Consider the following 22,275-nt stretch of genomic DNA (forward strand, 5'->3'; position numbering starts at 1 on the left):
TAAAGTTTCATTGATTAGTAGGTGTGCTTCTCCTGTGGCTTGAGAGATAGAGCCATTCTTTGCAGCATACTAGTGCAAGAAACTGAACCCTGAGTTACCCCTGATGCTTCTGTGTGACTATTAGGTTAAACAGGCTTGAAGGCAATGATGTCATGATCCCGGGTCTTTTGACCCAGCGTTTTGTGTTTTCTATTATTGTGATGTATTTTGGTTCTGGTTTTCTTGCTCTTTGGTTTTCGGTTCTGCTCTTCCTCAGTTTAGTGTTTAGTCATTTCTGCCTGTGTATTCCTCTGTGTAAAGTCCGTGTTTCTTAGTCTGTGTCTTTGCATGTGTGAGTTCCTGTTTTATTTTGAAGGTCTGTTTCTCTTGTCAGTGTTTCTAGTTTCGCTTCCCCTTGTCTCGTTATGTTCAATTAATGCCAGCCGTGTCCCCCTCCTGTTTCCCATTCCCTGATTGCCCTGTGTGTATTTAAGCCCTGTGTTTTTGCGTGTGCATTGCTGGTTTGTCTGTGTGATTGCTCTCTGTGTAATGTTGTCTCTCTCTGTTTATCCCTGCATCTCTCTGCATCTCTCTGCATCTCTCTGCATCTCTCTGCATCTCTCTGCATCTCTCTGCATCTCTCTGCATCTCTCTGCATCTCTCTGCATCTCTCTGCATCTCTCTGCATCTCTCTGCATCTCTCTGCATCTCTCTGCATCTCTCTGCATCTCTCTGCATCTCTCTGCATCTCTGTTTTTGGTTTCAGGTTTATTTTGTTAGTTTTTCCGGTTTAGGTTTTATTCTCGCCTTGCTGTTTCTGTTTGTTTTCACCCACCTTATAAAATAAAGCTCACTCTCATCAAAAGTTGCATCTTGGGTCCTACTCTCCAACTCCACACGCCTGCCACGCCAGACGTAACAAATGAGGCTTGTAGTAATCCATCCATAGTAGTCCATTTAGCAATCTAGTTTTTTGTTTTTGTTTGTTTGTTTGTTTTGGGAGGGGTTAGTTTTGTTTATATCAGAATTATTGTTCTACATTAATATGGTGATATTAATGTTGTATTAATGATGTTTTTCAGTTCAAACTACATATTACAACACAAACACAACACAGTGAAGGCAGATGACTCACAGTAATGAGATCGTCTCATTAAGGCAATGTGGTAATCCCTCCTTATAATTGTTTTAATTTGACTGAAAAGACATATCTATAAAATGCATTTCCTTTAGACTTACTTTGTAACCTCAACCTCAAGGTTAAGGTCAATTTCTGAAAATCACCTAGGATTTTCATATTTATACCACAGGTGCATCTACTGGTGTCCACCAGTATTTTGTTTTCTAAAATGTGGTTTTGTTTGTATTTCAGTAACAACTACAGCTACAGTGGTCTTCTCTATACAAGGAAGAATATCAGAGCAATAGGTTGCTGTAAAGTAAACGTTGTCTTACAATAATGCCAACTGAGCAATTTGCTTGCTTGTGGCTGGTGAGCCCTACAATCTCTTTTCTTATTTATGCTCTTGGCCTGTTCTGCATCTACATCTCACACACTTCAATACATCCTCAATGGATCCCATGTGACTAATTCTTTTTCTGTTAGAGTTGCTGAATTTCTGCCCCTCTGCCTGATCTCAGAACAGCCAACCTGACGGAAACTGAAGCCAGCAGCAGCTTCTGGTCTCTAATTGTGTTCAGTGAGCTGCAAGACCCTCAGCTCAGCAAACAGCAGTCAGTCACTATCAGCAGATGGCCTTTCATCAGGTGGGTGTTTGTTACTGTTTTCCATGGGAGTTTGTGATACCCTGAGCTATACCTGTGCACTGTTTTCGTTTGGCTGGATAGGGGCACATATTTGGATCTTATAGGTCAGTGCTTTGTACATGAGGTGTGTACAGTATAAATGTAATATGTTTACCATTTGGTTTGTTTCTCCATAGAAGAGAAGCAGGAATACTGTCAAAGATTGTACTGAAGGCGCTTACAGTCTTGCAGGATTTGTTGTGGACTGATCAAAACATTATAGTGTATGTGTTTTTTTCTTGTATGTGTTTGCTGCTTACATGGGCAACCCCACACAAAGTATTTAAATGCCATATTACGTCAGGACGTAACAGGTGACATCAGCAGCCTAGCTTGCGTTCTGGCTAAATACCACAAACAGGTTTAGGCACCTCATTCTCAGACTTGACTCGGAAGCTAGACACTTCTTCACCTGAAACCGACTGTAAAAGAGTAAGTTCAAATAATTCTTTGTTTTTGTTTGTTTAATTTGCTTCATTTAAATCTGAGAATGGTATGCCACTGTTTTCCAGTTATTAAGATATTAAGATATAACTAAAAAAGGGAAGAGATTGATCTTACTTTTTTCTTAATCTTCATCTTTAAAGTTGCCCTGTTAGTATCTGAAAGTATAACAATGAAACATTTTTTTTTTATCACAAATAGTTACTAAAAACTTTATTAAGACATATTTCATTAAAAGTTACATTCTTAAGACAAGAATGTAATAAAACATCAATAAATGTAATTAACATCATACAAATAAATGTAGGGAAACAAAAGGAATGACGGTAAAGTAAAACAAAGCAGCTACTTGTATACGAAATTGTTAAGACTACTCACTCTACATCAACAACTTTATCTGTTGACGAATGCAGCACTGACAGAACCTAAAAAATATATATAAATGTCAGTTTAGTCAAATTATAACTGTAATACATTAGATAAAGTTCAAATGTGTTTGACCTACTTATGAGTAGCATATAAGTGAAATAATGTCCAATTTCCTGTTCAGGGTTAGATACCGTATGATTATGTGCATCACTGATTAAGTAATATTATTTTCAAATACTTTAAGTTTTCTTTTATTTCTCAGAGGTTGTCTGTGAATGTGTTTCAAGCCCTGGATGTTTATCTTCTTGGTGTCTGGTTAAATACCTTATAGCACTATATTTACATTCTGACACTGATTGCTAGAAATCAGGAATGTCAAACTCATGTGGAACTATAACTAGATGTGGAAAATTAATCTTGTGAGACTTGACAGCTACCCGTGGCATAAATGAAGTAATGCCGCTGGTTCATTTTAATAACTTTGAAAAAACCTTATAGTTGTAGGTTTGTTATGGGAAGAAAAAAAAGCACAACATGGAAACTGAAGGTGCCATAAAGTCAAAAAATGTCATCTGTTACTATAATTATCCACTTTTGCAATTGAAGGTGAAAATGGCATCAGTGTCATCCAGCTCTCGTCTCAACAAAACTGTGCGGCAGCAGTACATGAGCCTGCCTCAAGGACAGAAATGCCAGGTCACCTACATCTGGATTGATGGCACTGGAGAGACACTTCGGAACAAGACGAGAACTCTAGACACAGAACCAAAAAGCATAGAAGGTGAATGGCATTTTTAATAAGCTCTAACCTTTTGGGGTGAGAGGCACTTAGTCTAAAACTTAATGTTTAATTAGCTTTATAGTGAAGGGCAGCTTTTCTACCCTTTCAATTTGTTATTACAACCTGCCTGATGAGGCTTTGATTGACGTGTTTATTGAGACTCTGAATGTCTACAAGACTGTGAGCCAACTGCTTTCAAAACATTATGGGGGTGCACCTGGCACATGCCCATTCATACAATATTAATTAAAAAGACTGAAAGTAACACTAAAACTGTCATGTCTGAGGACTCAGTGTTTTGTTTCCTCATAATATGTTATGTTCTTGTTTATTCTGGTTATGTCTTTCATTATGATTTGCCATTTGTTAGGTTTCTGTTCTGTGCCTGCCCTGGTCCCACGTATCTGTGTTCTGTCTGTCCTTGATGTTATTATGTCTGCTCATGAGTGTGTTAAGCTCAGTGTCTAGTCTGGATCTCTGTGTCTGTCGTGTACTTCCTGTTTAACTTTGAAGGTCTGTGTCTCATGTCAGTGCGTTCAGCTTTGTGCTCTCCCTGTCTTGTCTGCGTAATCTGTGTCAGCCATGTCTCCCAGCTGTTTCCTCTCAGTCCTGTTTACCTCTTGTATTTAGTATCTGCGTCTTCCCCTGCTCATCGTCGCGTCATCCCTAATTTTACGCTGTGTGTTCCGTTTGCTAGCTCGCCTGCCTGTTTAGTTTGTTTTGTATTCTCAGTTTAGTTAGTTTTCTGTTCTGTTGTTATCCAGCAATAAAGCTGAGTGTTTTGAGTTTACGTCTGCCTCTGTGAGTCCTGCTTTTGGGATTCCTTCCTGTCTTCACACAGCCATGACAGAAACTTAAAAGAACTAAATAAAAGCTAAACATTTTCAAATGAAGAAAATAAACTGAAAGAAGTAAATCCACTGTGGAAACTCACTGAAATCTAACTGATTTATTATTAAATAGAATATTCCAGGTGTGTCTAAGCTTGAGAAGTTAGTGTGCTCGCTGTCTTTTCTTAATTTGTCTTCGCTACCAGAGAACTTTGGCACATTTTACTGTAATTGGGCTCTTTTATGTTTGTCTTTTTCCCCATTGTCCTGTTACATTTATTTGTGTCTACTTTTAGTAACAGGGCCAGATCTCACCAAGCAGATAGTATGAATGGGAATTTTCCGTGACATCTCTATTAACGTAGTTATCAAGTTAATCAGGTTTCACTTTTAAAAAGAATGTGAACACTGACGCCTAATCAGAGGAGTAATAAGAAGTCTCTATTTTTAGAAATACCTGAGTGGAACTTTGATGGCTCAAGCACCTACCAGGCCGAAGGCTCCAACAGTGACATGTACCTCATCCCGGTCTGCATGTTCAGGGATCCATTCAACCTTGACCCCAATAAACTGGTTCTCTGTGAGGTCCTGAAGTACAACCGTTTACCTGCTGGTACATTTTTTTCAGTCCATGCTTTTTTCCCTTAACATTGTCTAAGATCACAATAATAGACTGCTCTGACTTTTATTTTAGAAACTAACCACAGAGCAAGCTGCAACAAAGTGATGGAAAAGGTCAAAGAGCACCGTATTTGGTTCGGTATGGAACAGGAGTACACACTTCTGGGAACAGATGGACATCCATTTAGCTGGCCTCCAAATGGATTCCCAGCACCCCAAGGTAACCGAGCTGTCATTTTTTTTACTGTTTTTTATACATATACTGCAGTGACAAACCCATTGCCAGCTTGTGGTAAATCCTTGTGCTATTATCTGGGTCACGGGGAGTGTGGAGTGAAGCAATATCCCACAAAATGATACACATTTACATTTAAAGTCAGAGAAGCAGAGGTAATGACAGAATTTCTCAGAAACAAAACAGACACTTTCCAAGAATGACAGGGTATGAAATCAGACAAAAGGAACAAAACCAAAAGTAGACTAGCACAGCTGATACGTTTCTAAACTTTAACAAAGGCTTTCACATTCTTAAGGAGCTTGTAAATCCATTCAGATTCTCTGAGCACCACACTTCTCTTTCCCACATGTTATCATTATTTTATTCAAGTTAGCACAGTGGTCAGTGCTATACAAAGGATTTCTGTAAAGTTAGAAAAGAAGTAGACAAATCATTTCTCAGACACTTCATATTGTAAATGTTTGTAATTTTTGTCTGAAAACAAGCATCACAAATGCACTTTTTATAGGCTCAGAACCTAAATGTTTATAGCCGTCGTACAGTTTTCATACAGTGTATCTTGATATTGTGATTTTTCATTTGTGTCATCATGTGTCATCAGGTCCTTACTACTGTGGGGTGGGGGCCAACAGTGCTTATGGAAGGGACATTGTGGAGTGCCACTACAAGGCCTGCCTCTATGCTGGGATCAAAATCTGCGGTACTAATGCTGAAGTTATGCCATCTCAGGTAAGTGAAAGTACTACTCCAATACATGGCAGTAGCACTTTATAATAAACATAGCTAATAAAATGTATGTAATATTTATTAATCACTGGTTACAATGTATTTTGTGTTTCTTTATGCCATTAACTTTTCTGCGATCTTAAGTTTTGGTTTGTAATAAATCTTTTATTACTACTCATTGAGCCTTTTCATTATAGGGCATCACGGAGTTGTTTTATTCAGAAAAACATGAAATAATTAAAAACTATTCTTATCTTCTAGTTCTCCTGCTTTGGATTTCTGCCAGTTGGATTTTTAGCTTCTTGTTTCTTTTTTATAACACCCAGAAAAGGTTGCATCACATTTCTTTTGTTTCCATTGCATTTTTCTTTTTGCGTCGACGAGATGAGTTTTGTGACATTGAGATGGGTAGATGGGTACACCTCCCCAACATACCACGCATAACATGGCTTTCAATGAAATACTCACGCTGCTACAATCCAGTGATGCCACACAATAAAGAAAACAGTCTCACCCCAAACTCAACATAGAACCACAATTCCTGAACTTAACCAGCTAGTTTAAAACAGAAAATAAAATGATAGCAAAAGAGAAAGTAACAAAAGGCAAAACAGCACAACCTCCTTACTGAAATGCAATTTAAAACAAGTATAGTTTATAGTGACTATAAAGTCAGCTACAACTTTATTTACAATTTATTAGCTGTCCAAATAAAGTGGATGGCTCAACAGTATTTAATGACCACATACAAACATTAGTTATGACTTTACAGTTAATTCAGACAATGTTAATTTGATACAATACGATGACTAAATATTGTTATATATTACAAACATATGACATATTTATGAGACAAGCTATTTATCCCAGAACTTGGGGAAATACTCTGGTACAGCAGCCAAAACATTCAAAGCAACCTACCTAAAAAATATAAAAAAACAATATTACAAAACAAAATTCTTCAGAGAAAAATGAGCTCAATAACGGAGAAAACACTGATGAGCTCAAAAAACTGAAATATAATACACAGGTAAATATGAAACATAAATATAATTCTCAAGTGATTTCCAAGCAAATACTAGGCCATTAGCAAATGTTACTCATTATAATTTCTTTGTTTTCTAACAGTCAAAAAACTATCAAATTGCAGTTAGCTAAACGTATCATTTATTAACAGTGTTAATGTTTTCACCTCGAACATTTCCCTCTTGTCTCTGCATCTTTCTTTTTCTCTGGCTTCAGTGGGAATACCAGGTGGGCCCCTGTGAGGGCATCGAGATGGGGGACCATTTGTGGGTCTCACGTTTCCTTTTGCACCGTGTCTGTGAAGATTTCGGGGTTGTAGCAACTCTGGACCCCAAACCCATGAAGGGCAACTGGAACGGGACTGGTTGCCACACAAATGTCAGCACCAAGGAGATGAGGGAAGAAGGAGGACTGCAGTAAGTAAACTCTAGACTTTCAAAAGATACACATACAAAAGCTCTTCATTGTACTACAAAAAGGAGGACCAGTGGCACATTTGAAAAGCTTAAAAACAGCTTGTATTTTCTTATTATTTTTTATTTTAAGTATTTCTTTAAATTAAATAAAATGCAGCACTATATCCCCTCACCAGATACTTTATTGGATACTCTATGTATGCAATAAATTTGATTCAAGAAACAGGAAGAAATTATGTGTTTTTTTAAGTGACTGACTGCTAGTAACAAATTACCCAAAGATACAATTTTAAATTGGTTCTTTCCTAAGTTGTGGTGTAAATAAGTTATTCCCTTAAGTGAGATTCATAGATAAAAGTCTTCAGTGGCTTAACAAAAAAACAAAAAAACATTCTCTGAAAATGATCAAACACAAGGACTGGACTACAAAATGGTTTTAAAAAGCAGTCAATATCCAGAGCAAAACTTTGAAAGACCTTCAGAAAACCTGGAAAACTGTTGCTCAAGACCTGTATTTAAAAATTACAATAATGTCTTCTTAGAAGCAAATATGAAGAAAAGAGTGATGCTGTCTTAATCTTTACTAATCATGCTTAAACAACTGTTCACTGATGCTCAACATACTGCCTGATGAATTATCTTCTCAAACATAGTAATAAATGGAAACTTCAGTAAAAATACATGTTTCTTTGATGGCAGGTACATTGAGAAGGCTATCAAGAAGCTGGGGAAAAAGCACCCTGAGCACATTCGTGTGTACGACCCTCATGAAGGCAAGGACAACATCAGGCGCCTCACAGGTCTCCACGAAACCTCCAGCATCCATGACTTCTCTGCTGGAGTGGCCAACCGAGGTGCCAGCATCCGCATCCCACGGCAGGTGGGGCAAGAGAAGAAAGGGTACTTTGAGGACCGCCGTCCCGCAGCAAACTGTGACCCGTATGCAGTGACGAAGGCCATCGCCATAACCTGCCTATTGGAAGAAGAAGAAAAAGGAGCCAAGTAGTAGAAAAGTGCTGCCTTTTTTAAAATTATATAATTTGTATAACATAGATAATATATATAAAATGTATAAAGCAACACAGACCTGTCTGTGAGTTAACTTGAACTGGAGTAAAAGGATTCACAACAAGATGAAGAAGCCTGGAAGTAGATGTATGTTTTTCCTCTGAGCCTCTATACTGCTGCAAACGATTACTGCTCACTATGCTCCCTAAACTATTAATAACTGCTACTTTAAACTTGTGCTCCATCTGTAACCGCTGAGGAATGAAATAAAGATAATGGTGCTATGATTGCCTTCTTATCTATTTATGTCAGAAAGTCTCCATATACTTCACTTGTCATTGGTATGACTGTTGTAGAAATGTCCTTACATATTAGTGAATTTGTTGTTAGCACTCTTGCTGAGTGCCTAAACCTCAGCTGGCATCATATGTATCATCCAGTCTGGCTTTGCCTTACTCTTATCCAGTTTTGCCTCCAGTGGAACAGGCTGGCTGTACTGCCACTTTACCCACTTACTGCCAGAGATACCACTCCTTCATCCTGATAGCATACCTATTTCAAGTATCAACGTGATGCAGCTGCTACTTTTGGGCTCATATGGGATCTCCAAGCTTGCCCTATCTTGTTTTACCACTGGTAAGACATCTGATTTCTCTCTACTTAAGGTGGCTTGGGGCAACCATCTTGGTAACCATACAAATCTGAAATAGCAGTTCCTCCTTCCAAACACTTACAAACTAGCCAAAGTACATTCTGCCAACCTGATCTCTCCACAAATAAGTGGTGTGGGACCCAGAAGCCTGTGATAGTTTTGCTCGATGTGTTGTGTTATGTGGTTTTCATGTAGATAAGCTACTGCAAAAGGGACCGGTTGCTATAAAGACGGGTTTGTTGAGCACAGCCTCTGTCATTCCACTGACGAGTGGAACTGACAAAGCATATACACTGCCTGGCTGCATGTGAAATCACAGGCCAAGCATATCTCCAGTGGGGGAGCTGACATGCTTCAGGATCAGACCAAGCAAGTTAACAAAGGCAAAAAGATGCAGGGACACTCGTCCTCTGTTTACTACAATAGCCAATTAAACACTTCCCAAAGTAAACACTAAATAAAACCTTACTGCCAGTACTGTGAAATTTTGATTTATGAAAATTGAAGCAAAAAACTGCCACCCCAGAGCCTGGGCCTAAACATTATTGATACACTGTGGGATCATCTCAACAGAAAATGAAACACAATGCAGCCATATTCCAACATACAGCTTTAGAAAGTGCTTCAAGAAGCCTGGAGAGCTATTCCTGAAGACTGGTTTAAGAAATTACAAGAAAAGAGAGTTGTATTTCCATTTATGTTTGCATATGATTGAACAAATCACTGCTCCTATCTCCAATTTTCCAAGCAAAATATAAAGTAATGAGGGATGCTTCAAGACCTTTGCACAGCACTATAGTTAAGGCAATAAGTCTGATCTGTGTTAGCAGAATCACAGAAAAATATTAATCTTAAAATAATAAATAAATAAATAAACCAGATGTTGAAGCTTTTTGCACTTGTCCACCAGATGGAGCTATTGGAGTAATTTTCATTACTCCGCATCTTATTCAGCAAAACAAAACCTGTAATTTACCCAGTCAGAGGTCAACGTGTTACGGAGACTTGTTAGCTGGCTCTTTATGAAGGGGATAAGAGTGGTGTGGTTTTTAAAATATTTAAGGATTTAACCACAAAATAGGGGGAACCACGATCTTTGCAGGCACATGGTGAGTTACACCCACATGGATCCATCTCAGGTGATGCTGGGCGTACCTAACATATGGTGTTAACATCCTATCATGTTACTTACAGACATGCAATCGCCTCATTTTCGGCCTGGCACCGTCAAAATGATTCACGATCCAAGCTGTTTTTGCAACATGAGTAAACAAACAAGGTGAAACTGAGAACAAGAAGAAGAAACAGTGAGATTCTTTGAACTATATTAGATGCCACCACATAACAGATTTCCATGGATACAGGCAGTAACTTGGCAACTATGGTGTTTTGTCTGTTGTCATGGGAACACTTTTCTTTTACTGAGCATAAAACCAGCCTGTGTGTATGGAGGATTAAAACAGCCAAATTTAAAAATATAAATAAATAAATACATAAATGAATAACTCAGCAAATAATTTAATTTAGAAAATATGTATATTTCATCGACGCATTTGAGGCATGAATCTGGCATTAAATGACCAACTAGCAACAAGCTCAACCTAATTTTTATTCTTAAAAGTGTATTAACTGTAAGGTCAGGTTAGGTAACAGGCTTGATATAGCGGCGACAGATCTATCACAAGACTCACACAGAGAGACAGACAACCACGAACTCTCACATCCACACTTCTGACCAATTTAAGTTCACCAATTAACCCAACAAGCATGACTGTAGAGGAAGAGGAACGATATTTTTTCTGTTGTGGTAAATGCAACACATTAAGCCTCTTGAAAAAAAACTCAGTGTGTATACAGTACAGACGGTCTTATCTGTGAGCCTTTTATACACAAACACGATCAAAACATTTACATATACAGCTCTAATCACATCACTGAAGCTACACAATGAGACAGGAAGTATAGTCAGGGATGGGAAGTACCGTCTCAGAGAGAGGAAGTATGCACTGAAACAGAAACTGTGCGAGCAGTGGGGAGGGTTTTAAGGTGAATTCATGCTAATTCTCCTCTTGGGTTTTGTGCGTTTCAACTTTGTTACAGGGAAAGAAACCAAATCAAAATTATGCAAATTTTGAGGAGTGTGTTGTCAGTGTCAGTGAACTATTTTGTTCAAATTGGATGATTTGTTCTTCTTGGGCCAAAGACTTTCCAGAAACCTTATATTTTTTCACATGTAGCCTCTGTCTACTTGTTGCGTATGCCCAAATGACTATTCACTCATATTACCGCCGCACACTGATTCAGGCAGGAAGCGCAAATAAGAGAGCCCCAGCAGCTTTCTTTTGTGTTGTGGTGTACTTCAGTACATGCAAAGTTCAGGAATGCAGCTCTTCTTTGGAAATTTCTCAGACACTGTGATGCAACCTCCTTTCTGGAAAGTACCATACAGACATTTTCAGCTTTCTTTCATTCATAGAGGTATTCTAGCAGTTATCTCTAGAAGATGGTTCACACAACAACAACAACAAATCAAATCAATTTATTTACATAGCACCTTTCACAGGATAAAAACCACAAAGTGCTTCACAGTAATGTAAAAACAGAAATACATAAAATACATCAATAATCAAACATACAAATCTAATTAAAAGCCTTAAGAGTCTTAAGCTGCTTTTTAAAAGAATAAATACAATCAAGGCAACGTAAAAATGGAGGGAGAGCATTCCACAACCTGGGGGCCACCGCTCTGAAAGATCTATCTCCTCTGGTCTTAAAACGAGTTCGTGGGACTACCAACAGCCTTTGATTAGATGATCTCAGGCTGTGAGAGGGAGCGTGGGGTTCTAAAAGATCAGAAATGTAGGCAGGGGCATCACAATTCAAAGCTTTAAAAGTCAGTACCAAGATTTTAAAATGAATTCTAAAATGTACTGGAAGCCAGTGTAATGAACGTAACACTGGTGTAATGTGCTCTCGTTTTCGTGTCTTAGTTAAAAGCCTTGCAGCAGCATTCTGGACTAACTGGAGATGCTCAAGATTCCTTTTGCTCAAACAAAGATAAAGACTGTTACAATTATCTAAGCGAGATTAAATAAAAGCATGAATAACCATTTCTAACTCAGATTTAGATAGCAAAGTTCACAGTCCCCAGATGTTTCTTAGCTGAAAAAGGCAATTCCTAATTGACTGGCGAGAGTGTTGTTCTAGGGACATGACAGAATCAAAGATCACACCTGAGGCTCGGGTGAACAGCTGAGCCAAGAGAACCAAGATGCTGTTTGATTAGAGATATCTGGTTGTCGGGGGCAATAATTAATGTTTCTGACTTCTCAGAGTTCAACTGTAAATAGTTGTCCCCGAGCCACTGTTCAATGGAAGCTAAACATTTAATTAAAGAGGACAGTTTATGGACTTCCATCGGCTTAAAAGAGCAATAGAGCAGAATATCATCAGCATAGAAGTGATAAGACACCTCAGGGAACTGCCTAATTATAAGTCCTAGAGGTAACATGTACAAAAGAAAAAGAATAGGACCCAGAACTGAACCCTGCGGTACCCCACAAGTCAGATCCTTAGAATGTGACATAAACTGATTTGCAAAAACACTAAAAGATCTGTTGGAGAGGTATGACTGAAACCACTTCAAAGCCAGACCGGACACACCGACTACGTCCCGGAGCCTGTTAATCAGGATGGTATGGTCAATGGTGTCAAAGGCAGATGTCAACTCCAGCAAAACCATGACTGAGGATGCTCCGGAGTCAGCTGACATCATAATGTCACTAGAGACTTTAAGTAATGCGGTTTCTGTTGAGTGACTTTTACGGAAACCCGACTGAAATTTGTCATAAATTTCATGTTTTTCTAAAAAAGCGGTAAGCTGATCTGCAACTACTTTTTCCAGAATTTTCGACAATAATGGGAGCTTGGAGATAGGCCTATAATTCTTAAGCTGAGTTGGATCCAAACTGCTCTTTTTTTAATATCGGCTCAACAACAGCATGCTTACAGAACGTAGGGACCACACCTGTTAAAAGTGAGGCATTGCATATCTCTACAATAGAGGGGCCAATGGCAGAGAGAGCATTTTTAAACAACCCAGCAGGTAGAATGTCATTTGCACAAGTGGTAATTTTCATTTTTATCCAGCAGGATAAAACACTTGCAAGTGTTGTTAAATCCCTAAAGGGCCATTTAGGGAGACAACAAAACAAAACAAAGAAAATTTAAAAACAAAGAACAAAAAACAAAACAGATTTTTTAATGTTTTGTTTGAAACGTTTCCTCAGATTTTTCACCTACAAAATACTGTTTACAATAATGATACTATACTTTTATTCATTGTGGAAGTGTCAAGATTTAAAGAGAAAACACAAATCTACACTGCATCATCATTTACCTGCAAAAAACGGCATTTCTTTTAATTCTGTCACTAATTAACCAAAGGCAATATACTGATGCTTTAACACATTTTTAATTAGTAGACCTTATATAAATAAATAAATAAATAATTAGTTTGGGAACATAAATTGGGTGGATATGGGTGAACACAGATATAAATAAGTAAACTTTAAAATAAATAAATAAAAAAAGCAGATAGATTAGGGGGTTAATACCAGTGTTACATTTAATTAGGAATGATAACTCAAACAAAGACAGTGTTGGATATTCAATGGGAACTATCATGCCTCACCCAACTATCATGCCTGTAATGAATATGAATGCTTGTGGCTGTTTTGTGACATCCATTTATTCTCACCATTCTTGCCCTTGTGAATGACGCACAAGCACAACCATACTAATTAATACTATTCAAAAATATAAAAAAACAACTTTGAGGCAAGAAAACCAGAGGAGAAACTACCTGGATGATCTGTGTCCAAGAATATTTGACCCAAAAAAGTGTTTTAAAATCCTCCAAAAGACACCAACAGCGCATGCATGGTCAAGAGGTCCAGCTCAGTGACGCGAGATAGTGGAGGTGGCCTAGCAAACACATCAAGCTGCTCCAGTGACCTGATTCATGAGTTATAAATGAATTTGCTCACTGTACAATTCTTAGCAGGGGGCAATAGTCAAAACACAGTGCTGAAAACATGCTTTGTAATGCTGTAAAGTTGGGCATTTGTTACATGGGAAATTGACTCACGTTTGTAGCCTCTAGTGGCCAGTAAAGGAACTGCAGTTATTGGAACTTCACAGCCCTGAAGGTTCCTGCTTTATTGTCTATAGTTGATATTATAAATAAATAAAAAATAAGTCTGGTCATTTATTTACAATATCAAACAATCATCTTCTCTTAAACCACACATGAGCGCATCTGTTATCAAAGGTCAACGTGACGTCACAGGCGTGCGAGTGAGGAAGGTGGGGAGGAGGGAGCTCGCGGCAGCAGGTGAGAGCGCAGCATCAGAGATACGCAGAGCTGAGGAAGTAGCGGAGTAGTGAGGAGCAGAGCCATGGGAAAGCTTCACGAATTCGATATTACTTTTACCAACAACAAGGTGGTTTACGGTCCGGGGGAGTCTATAAGCGGGACGGTGAAGATACGAACCACCGAGTCGCTGCATTTCAAAGGTAAGCTGTCCGTCAGCGAAACCCAGAAGACGGAGAGGAGCGTTTCTTCCTCCCAGCGTGTCTCTCTCAGTCAGGCTCAGCGAGGCGCGCATGTAGGCTTGGTGTACATAAACTTTTCCTCGGTGATGGTGGACGTGGGGGAGAGCAGAGCACCGCGCAGCTGTGGCTTTTCTTTCTCGCCTGTTCAAGGCACCACACTGTGCGGTCGCGTCGGACATGTATTGGGGATTTTGTGCCGCTGTTCTGGGAGTGGACCGAGCGTTTCCCACACGACACCAGCAGCCACCGCCGCTGTTGTTGTCTGTGCCAGCTCAGCTGTTTGGTACTCTTATCAGGCCGTTTAAAGCACACACCCTGCTTGTTGCAACATGTTGCTTCCTTGTATTGTTTTGTTTTTGAAGAACCCTCGAATTTGACAGAAATATTTCCTCCCCCCCCCCCCAAAAAAAAGGCAGAACATCAGGTGTTAGTCATCTGGGAGCATTTTCAGTATACAAGCGTCAAATAGAAACGATTTGGAAATGTTTATTAATTTAGACAAACTTGAAGAAACTGTTAATAATGGGAATAAAGTGGGCTACGTGGGAAGCAGCTCCTGGACTTTCCATGGAAAGACACAAAGAATCCATTGTGTGTAAAGAGATCCTCGAGGGTAATCTTCCCCGATAAGGAAGGGCAGTCATCATCTTGACTGAAAGCTCTTCTTACAGTGGGTGTCCCTGCACAGTGGTATGTTAATTGACAGGGACAGTAAATAAAGGTGAGACTCTGGGAATATGTCCCCTTGCGTCTTGCATTTTACAAAGTTTAAATAGCCTGCAGTGCAGTTTATCCACTGATCTACACTGGTTTGATGTGCGGAGCCTCGCGTGTCTGCAGGCTAGAACTCGGAAAGTCACACCAAAACAAGGAGGGAGGGCAAATAGCACTACAGGCCGAACATTTGAATTGCAAATAGCAAAAATTCATAAGTTTATCCATCGCTATGATCAGTATAATCTCGATTATTCATTAACTCCACAAACATAATGCAGCTGCTTAACCTAAATATTATTCAAATTAATATTACCTGTAAAAAATGGGGAGAGTTGGAGGAAGTGAGGAAACCATGGTTTTCTGGCAGGGAGTTGAGCCTTGGTGAGGTGGCCTTTTTTTTTTTTTTTTTTTTTTTTTTTTAATTTTGACTGGAAAGTCTGTCTAGCAAGGGTAACCTGATCTCCCCTCACCATGGGACGCCTTTAGGTGCAAAGAGTGCATCGGACCCGGTTTCCTTTGCACAGCATCCACGAGGACAGCACAGGAAAGACAAAAATGCATCGGGTATGAGATCCTAGACAAATCCAGTGAAATTGAAATCAATTTAAATTCTTGTAAAGTTATTTGGCCACATTTCCTGCATGTTGTGCACCTTCTTCTTCTTCTTCTTTTGGCTGCTCCACCTGCCTCCATCTCACCCTACTCCTTGCATCCTCTGTCATACTATCCCTCCTTCACTACATCCCTGCATCTTCTCTGTGGTCTTTTCCTTTTCTTCCTGCCTGGCAGCTCCATATTCATCATCCTTTGTTGATGAATATTACTCCTCCCCACATGTCTACGCTATCCCAGCCTTACCTCTGCTCAGCCTGAGCAGTCGCTCTGATGTAGTCATTTCTAATCCTTTCCCTTCTGCTCACTCCCAGTGAAAATCTTAGCATCTTCAACTGCCACCTCCAGGTCAGCCTCCTGTCTTTCTGTTCATTCCACAGTCACCCCTCACACCTGACATAGTGAGATTAATTTGCCATAATGCACAGAATGACCTCAAGCAGATGGGTTTGCAGCAGAGGTCAAAAGCTCCCGTTGAGCTTTGTTACACTGTAAGGTGTAACAGCGGCAGCTCGTCTCTATCTGACACCGGCTGTCGTTCCCCAAATTAAACCCTGCTCTGCTGGCTGGATCTAGGCTGTCCTTGAAGCATGCAGACAGTAGGAGAGTTTCTCCGAGGCAAGCGAAAAGCTCAATAAGAGTCCTCGGTGCTAAGAGCATGCAGACAGGTGTTTGATGTGGTGGCCTGTCAATCCGGTTTCATCTCCCTGTAGTGCACAGTGTGCTTTCAGTTATCTGCACTCACTACATGCATTTACTTTTTCCAACATCTTCATTTTCATTTTTTTCACAGCAAATTAAAAAAATGTGTACGATCTGCTGTGACCAGATGAAGTTTAAATATCTGTTTGTAGCATGGGATGTTTCAGGAGCTTTTTTTTAATCTTACATAAGCCCCTTAAACTGGCTCCTCCACTGATCTCTTAGCAAAAGTGCTCCAGCTGAGAAGACTCTCTTCTCCATCTTGGGCTTTCAGCGAGCACTGCTAATGTACTGTAAATGCTGAGTCTGCATTATGTGTCCAGTGACATCATGCCCTCTCGGTAGAGCCTGCTGATCATTGCATCAGTCAGATGACTTGAATTAAGCCGAAGTGTGTGGTTTGTTTGGGGGTGACAATTTCCTGTTTTGGGTATCGTTCCCGAGGAGAGAATAGAACTGAGCCATTTGGCTTCATTACTGTAAATCTTGTGTCGTCTGGTCGCTCAGATTCTGTTCTCTGTCTAATCCATTATCTGCACTTATCTGATTAAGGATGTCTGATGTGGATGATAGTTTCCCCCATTTCCACATGCGTTACATGTAATTGCAGTAATGGTGCAGATTAAGATTGGGTTTACTCCTGGGACCTTTTCTTCTGACAGTTTCACCCAAATAAAAATATACACAAGGATCCAAACAAGAAAACAGCAAACCTTTTTTACTTGAAAAGTTTTTATCCTGATTGCTAAACTAAGCAAGTGAGACAAATATTTGGTCTCTGTTGTTTGTGTACTAATGCGGCAGTTGAAAACACTATGATATTGCTTCTCTTCAGTCATCTGTTGATTTTCTCTTCACTTCAGTGCTCATGACCACTGCTGTTTCCTGCCTCAAACATCAACAACGCCCATTCAAGGAAGAATCCTTCCTGAGAAATTTTGCACTAGAAAAACAGCAGGCTTGTTTGTCAGAGCTGGATTGTGTGACCTGTATTTATGCTGTGTGCATTATATCAATAAAGTTTTGATTTTATGTTTTCTGGGCCAATAAACTGCTCATACTATACATTACATACACCCAGTAGATGCTGGCACTGTATGACCCTTGTGGGCCATTTGTAAGACTTAAATTGAAATTGCACTGTGAATCTGGTGTGTACTGTTACCGAGCAGTGATGTGAAATAACACTGAGGGGTTATAATAGACAAATACAAGCTTTCTAGAGTGCTGGATATTGCTGAGGCCAAATTCTTAGCCTCACTCAATTATTGATGATGGAAACCATTAGACAGTGTTTCTATTGATTAGGATGCTCAGGTAGACAGCTGTAATAGCAGAATCATGAATGTGTGGATGGAAATGCATGAAATAGCCGCTTGTACACATTATTTACACATAATGTTGAACTTAACACTCCTGCCCAGTTGAAACCTACCTATTGAATTTGAAAGGGTATGAAGCTACCACATGAATGTATTTGAGTTTTGCAGATAAAGGAAATATGAGATAGAATTTGTCATACTGATTGTTATTTCACTAAAATTTAGCTTTGATCATTTTTTAGTTGTTAATGATTTATTTAAAAACGGTGGGGTCTAATGCATTAAGGAACACGATGGCATCACAACCAAAATTATTGCGACTGTGCGCAGTGAACTTGAGGTGTCATCGTGGTTATTTTGAAAACAGGGACCCGGTTTGTGACTACTCACACTCAGCTGCCATCTTCAAAATGACTTTGCTGCTTTAAGACAGCATTAAAACTGAGTCACTGGGACGTCAGAGTCCATCTAGAACCTCAAAGATTTGAAACAGAAATTGAGCAGCCTTGGTTCATACAGGGATATGACCAAAGTTCAGCCAGGTGGCAGCCAGAGGAGTTGAGTCCCCTATTGCTACATTGAATGAGACTACATTTTCTGACCTTCATCAATCTGCCCGAGTGTGACTGGAGTTAGTTTGAGTCAGACTGCGCTTGTTTTGAGGCTCCCATCTCAGAAGTTGAGGGTGTTTAATGCTCAACCCTTGGGTGACCATCTCCAGCTGCTGAAGTGGAACATGCTAGAGAAAGTTAAAAAACCATCGACCTACATCCCCAATAATCATGTTATGATGATGATTGCAGACATTTAAGTGTAATTTAAATGTCACAGTGATCACGCAGGGCATAGATTCTCTCTTTGTGTATTAGCCAATGGAGATTGACAGACCACGTGACTTTTGCGCATTGCATGCCGGATACTCGTGGCAAAACAATCAAAGCAATGCATCAAACGCAAGCATTTGCAGCACCGCAAAACGTTCATTCTCTGGTTCCAATACTTTCTTGCTTTTTCTTTGTCCCCCAAAAAACGTTATGTACAAAACGAAGGAGAACAATGCCGGTCCGTACAAAGACAGACTTGATGAAAAGTCAAAGAAAAGATACGAGGTGAAATCAAAGGAGTGAATGGGTTAGACCCTTACGAGCACACAGAGTGGACAAAATACGTTAGCGTGCTGCCCAACTTTCACCACGCTCATATTTATAATTATACGGTTCTTGGAGTGAGTGCATACACTCGTGAAGTTTTTAGTAACTTAAGGTCAGAAGAGTGATGGCAGCTCAAAGCCAGCAACCCACCACTACTTTTGTCATGTACTTCTGAAAGGAGACTGGAAAAGAGACCTTTATCTTTAGACCATCATGTCACGTTGGCTCAAGCTTGTTTCGGCTTTTAGGATTGGTTGAAAGCCCAGTGCTGCTTTTCATTATCTCCCCATTACTGGAAGACCTGGGAACAGGGTGGTGTTAGTCCATATTGTTCTGATGGGAAAATACCTACAGCTGTCAGGTCTCATTTCCTTCCCAGGCTAATTCCAAGGTCACTGTTTTTTTGGACAGGATTGACCTTGGCTTCTGTAAAGCAGGGCCTGGGATATTAAAGGAAAGGGACAGTCTTTGTGGTTTGAAGTAAAGCCTGGTTTCTGAATGACCGGATCTCATTTTATAAAGCCTGTTGAAAATTGTCAAGTTACTTTTTAGCTAAGTATTTACAACAGCACACGTTCACGATTGCTGGTGCGATTGTTGTATGATATTTGTTTAATCTTGTATTTCAAACTAAAGTACACTGTATATTCTATTGTTGAGTCTGAGAACAGAGAGGAAGTTATAGATCTTGGCAGCATGGTTTATGAAATGTTGCTGTATTTCATAGCTTGCATGTACATCTTATCTCATGTGGGACTCAATCAAACACTGGAAAATAAAATGTAAAGTTGCATGACAGCAAGAATGAACAGAAACTATGAATCAGGAAGCTAGTCATTTCACAGAAGTCACCGTATCTTGAGAGCAATCAGATGTAAAATTGTGTCGTTCTTTTGTTTCTCAGATGACATTAGTGGATGTTAGCTTAGCTTCCAACAAAGCAGGAGAGCAAACATTCACTGTAACCCAACCATCATCTGCGGTAATACAAACCATTGGCTTTGTGTAAACAAAGCACGCCACATGGACGGCCCACAAGAACACACACACAAGCACTTGCACACTCATGTTTTTATCCTGTTTGTAAGAACTGTGGTTTTGTTGATCACATGGTGACTTTTTTTTTTTTGTTTGCAATTTCTGCTGCTTTTTTGCACAGCCAGCAAATGTTCCACTCCTTCACTCATTCGATCTCACACTTAGATGATTAATTCTGCTTTTTTTTTTTTTTTTCTTCTCGCATTGCTTCCGTTTTTACAGCCATGTTTGTTCCATCCTGGGCGTGTCTTCACTTGTACATAGAGCATCAAACTGTTTGGCTGTGAATTTATTAAGAAAATTTAAGAGAAAGAAAAGCCATGGGGCGTGAAGGAGTCACAGAGTCTTCAGTGGGTTTTTGATTTCAGTGAAAGATCAGGTGATGCAGGTAAACTCTTATATCTTAAACTCCATGCAATAAAAGGCACTATGAATTTTTCACTATATCAATTTTTATACATTTTGTAGTGTTTAGTTAGTGGCAAGGCTTTTCTCATTTCTCTAATTTGGGTTTCTCCTCCTGCCTGTGACCCAGACGTCAGTCTCAGTATATCTGTTTCAATTCCAAAAATGCATCGGACTACAGTGACTCCATCAGGCTCCATCAAGAAAACAAAGCGGTAATTACAATAATTCCTCAGCAGTCTGCATAATAACACCAGTCTACCTGCACCTGTGTGAGTGACTCAGTCTGGTTTACTGGAATGGAAGAGAAGTAACAGCAGAAGAAAGGTGAAAGCTTTTAGCGAGCATCTTGCTTTATAGGGCTGTGCGATATGACCAAAATCTCATATCCCGATATTAAGACATGTATCGTCCGATAACGATTTAAATCACAAAAATGTAACATTTTCTGTAAATTCTGTGAATCTCGGGCAGCTCAACTTGCGTGAAGTGTTTCCAGCTGGGTGTCATGTAGCTGGAGTGGAGTGTTTTAACTGATGCATGAAACTATAAATTTTTAGACATAAGTTATAACGGCCGCCGTTTTCTTTGTGAGTATTTATTACACGGCGTGCTGCGGGGAAAAGCCTGTTCTAACGTTTGAGTCTAAGGTTCATTTTTTAGCACCTGGTGGCTTTTTTTTTGCTTCTCATCTGTAAATAACCTGCATCTTTCACGTGATTCGGTTTATTTTGAAAAGTCTCAACATGATCTTGAGCTTTATTGTGAAAGGTTTATGTGGAAAATAAACAAGCGGACACACGGTGGTTTTACCATTGTTGTTGCTAACGACAACGCATAAAAACAAGCGCTTGTCCGTCCGTAGTGTGGTTACATTAAATATAAGAGAAAGAGAGAACTTTAAGAAATGAATATAGCCGCTACAGTGACCATCAAAATAATGAAAAAATATTGCCGTAAACAGTTTATTTTGCGACACCACGAAACAAACGATAGCGTAAAATGAAACAATAGACGTTTTTATATCGTCATCCGATATATATATATATATATATATATATATATATATATATATATATATATATATATATATATATATATATATATATATATCGAACAGCTCTATTGTTTTAGCAGTGTAGTCTCTGAAAAATGAAAGGGCTGAATGAAATTCAGAGTGAGTCTGTAACCCTAAACATGCTGGCACTGGATTAGTTTTGATTTTATGTGCAATTTTAATGCAGTTAACTTTATTATTATTAAATTAAATTATTTTTTAAATATGACAGCTATCGTCAGCCTGGTACATAATGACACCCGTGACTCGGCCTGAGTCTTCTGACTTGCCTCATGTTGATGCCTCTACTCTAAGAGAACAGTCTGAAAAGGTATTATTGTTTCTCAGGGCGTGTGGATTTATTAGAATCTGAACCAGAATAGTTGTTTTTTGCAAATTATGGAATTTTTTTTGTTGGTTTGTTTGTTTTCATTTTGCTATTCACTGTTGTGGCCCTCAAATTATGGAATAAGCAGCCCCTCCATATTAGGTTGGCACCAACACTTGAGATTTTTCAATCATTTTTAAAAACACACCTTTTTTCCAAGGAGTTTTAGGAGTAGTACCAGAGTTAGCTGGTAGTCATTATTATTTATTTATTTTATTGTTATTTAACTTTCTTTGTCTGTTTAATGTATAGTTTTTAACTTTTATCACAATTTTTTGGTCAACCGTGTTGTTTTTAAAGTGCTCAATAATTAAAGTTGGATTGGATTCATTGGTTGCAGTGGTTGTACGTTTTCTCGAGTTCAAGCCAAG

General features: G+C 39.1%; 2 protein-coding genes across 2 annotated transcripts in view; both read left to right on the forward strand.

Annotated features, from left to right (window-relative positions):
• Window positions 1-2,098: 2,098 nt before the first annotated feature.
• LOC120714476 (glutamine synthetase-like) lies at window positions 2,099-8,531 on the forward strand. Its single transcript, XM_040000715.1, has 7 exons — window positions 2,099-2,217; window positions 3,205-3,379; window positions 4,661-4,822; window positions 4,904-5,050; window positions 5,670-5,797; window positions 7,037-7,236; window positions 7,936-8,531. The coding sequence occupies exons 2-7, from the start codon at window positions 3,211-3,213 to the stop codon at window positions 8,240-8,242; spliced, it is 1,113 nt and encodes a 370-aa protein (XP_039856649.1). The 5' UTR covers window positions 2,099-2,217; window positions 3,205-3,210; the 3' UTR covers window positions 8,243-8,531.
• A 5,748-nt stretch (window positions 8,532-14,279) lies between these two features.
• Window positions 14,280-22,275, forward strand: part of arrdc1b (arrestin domain containing 1b) — a 45,950-nt gene continuing 37,954 nt past the window's right edge. Inside the window, exon 1 of the mRNA XM_039999892.1 lies at window positions 14,280-14,473. Coding sequence (XP_039855826.1) covers window positions 14,356-14,473 — 118 coding nt within the window. The 5' untranslated portion in view covers window positions 14,280-14,355. The remainder of the gene's footprint in view (window positions 14,474-22,275) is intronic.

This window comes from Simochromis diagramma, unplaced genomic scaffold (genome assembly GCF_900408965.1).
Source record: "Simochromis diagramma unplaced genomic scaffold, fSimDia1.1 OVJJ01000596.1, whole genome shotgun sequence".
NCBI lineage: Eukaryota > Metazoa > Chordata > Actinopteri > Cichliformes > Cichlidae > Simochromis > Simochromis diagramma.

Coding starts and splice junctions, on each gene's coding strand:
- LOC120714476 (XM_040000715.1), top strand. CDS start 3,211: ATGGCATCAGTGTCATCCAGCTCTCGTCTCAACAAAACTGTGCGGCAG. Junction 5,798..7,036: donor CTGAAGTTATGCCATCTCAG/GTAAGTGAAAGT, acceptor CTCTGGCTTCAG/TGGGAATACCAGGTGGGCCC. Junction 7,237..7,935: donor AGGGAAGAAGGAGGACTGCA/GTAAGTAAACTC, acceptor CTTTGATGGCAG/GTACATTGAGAAGGCTATCA.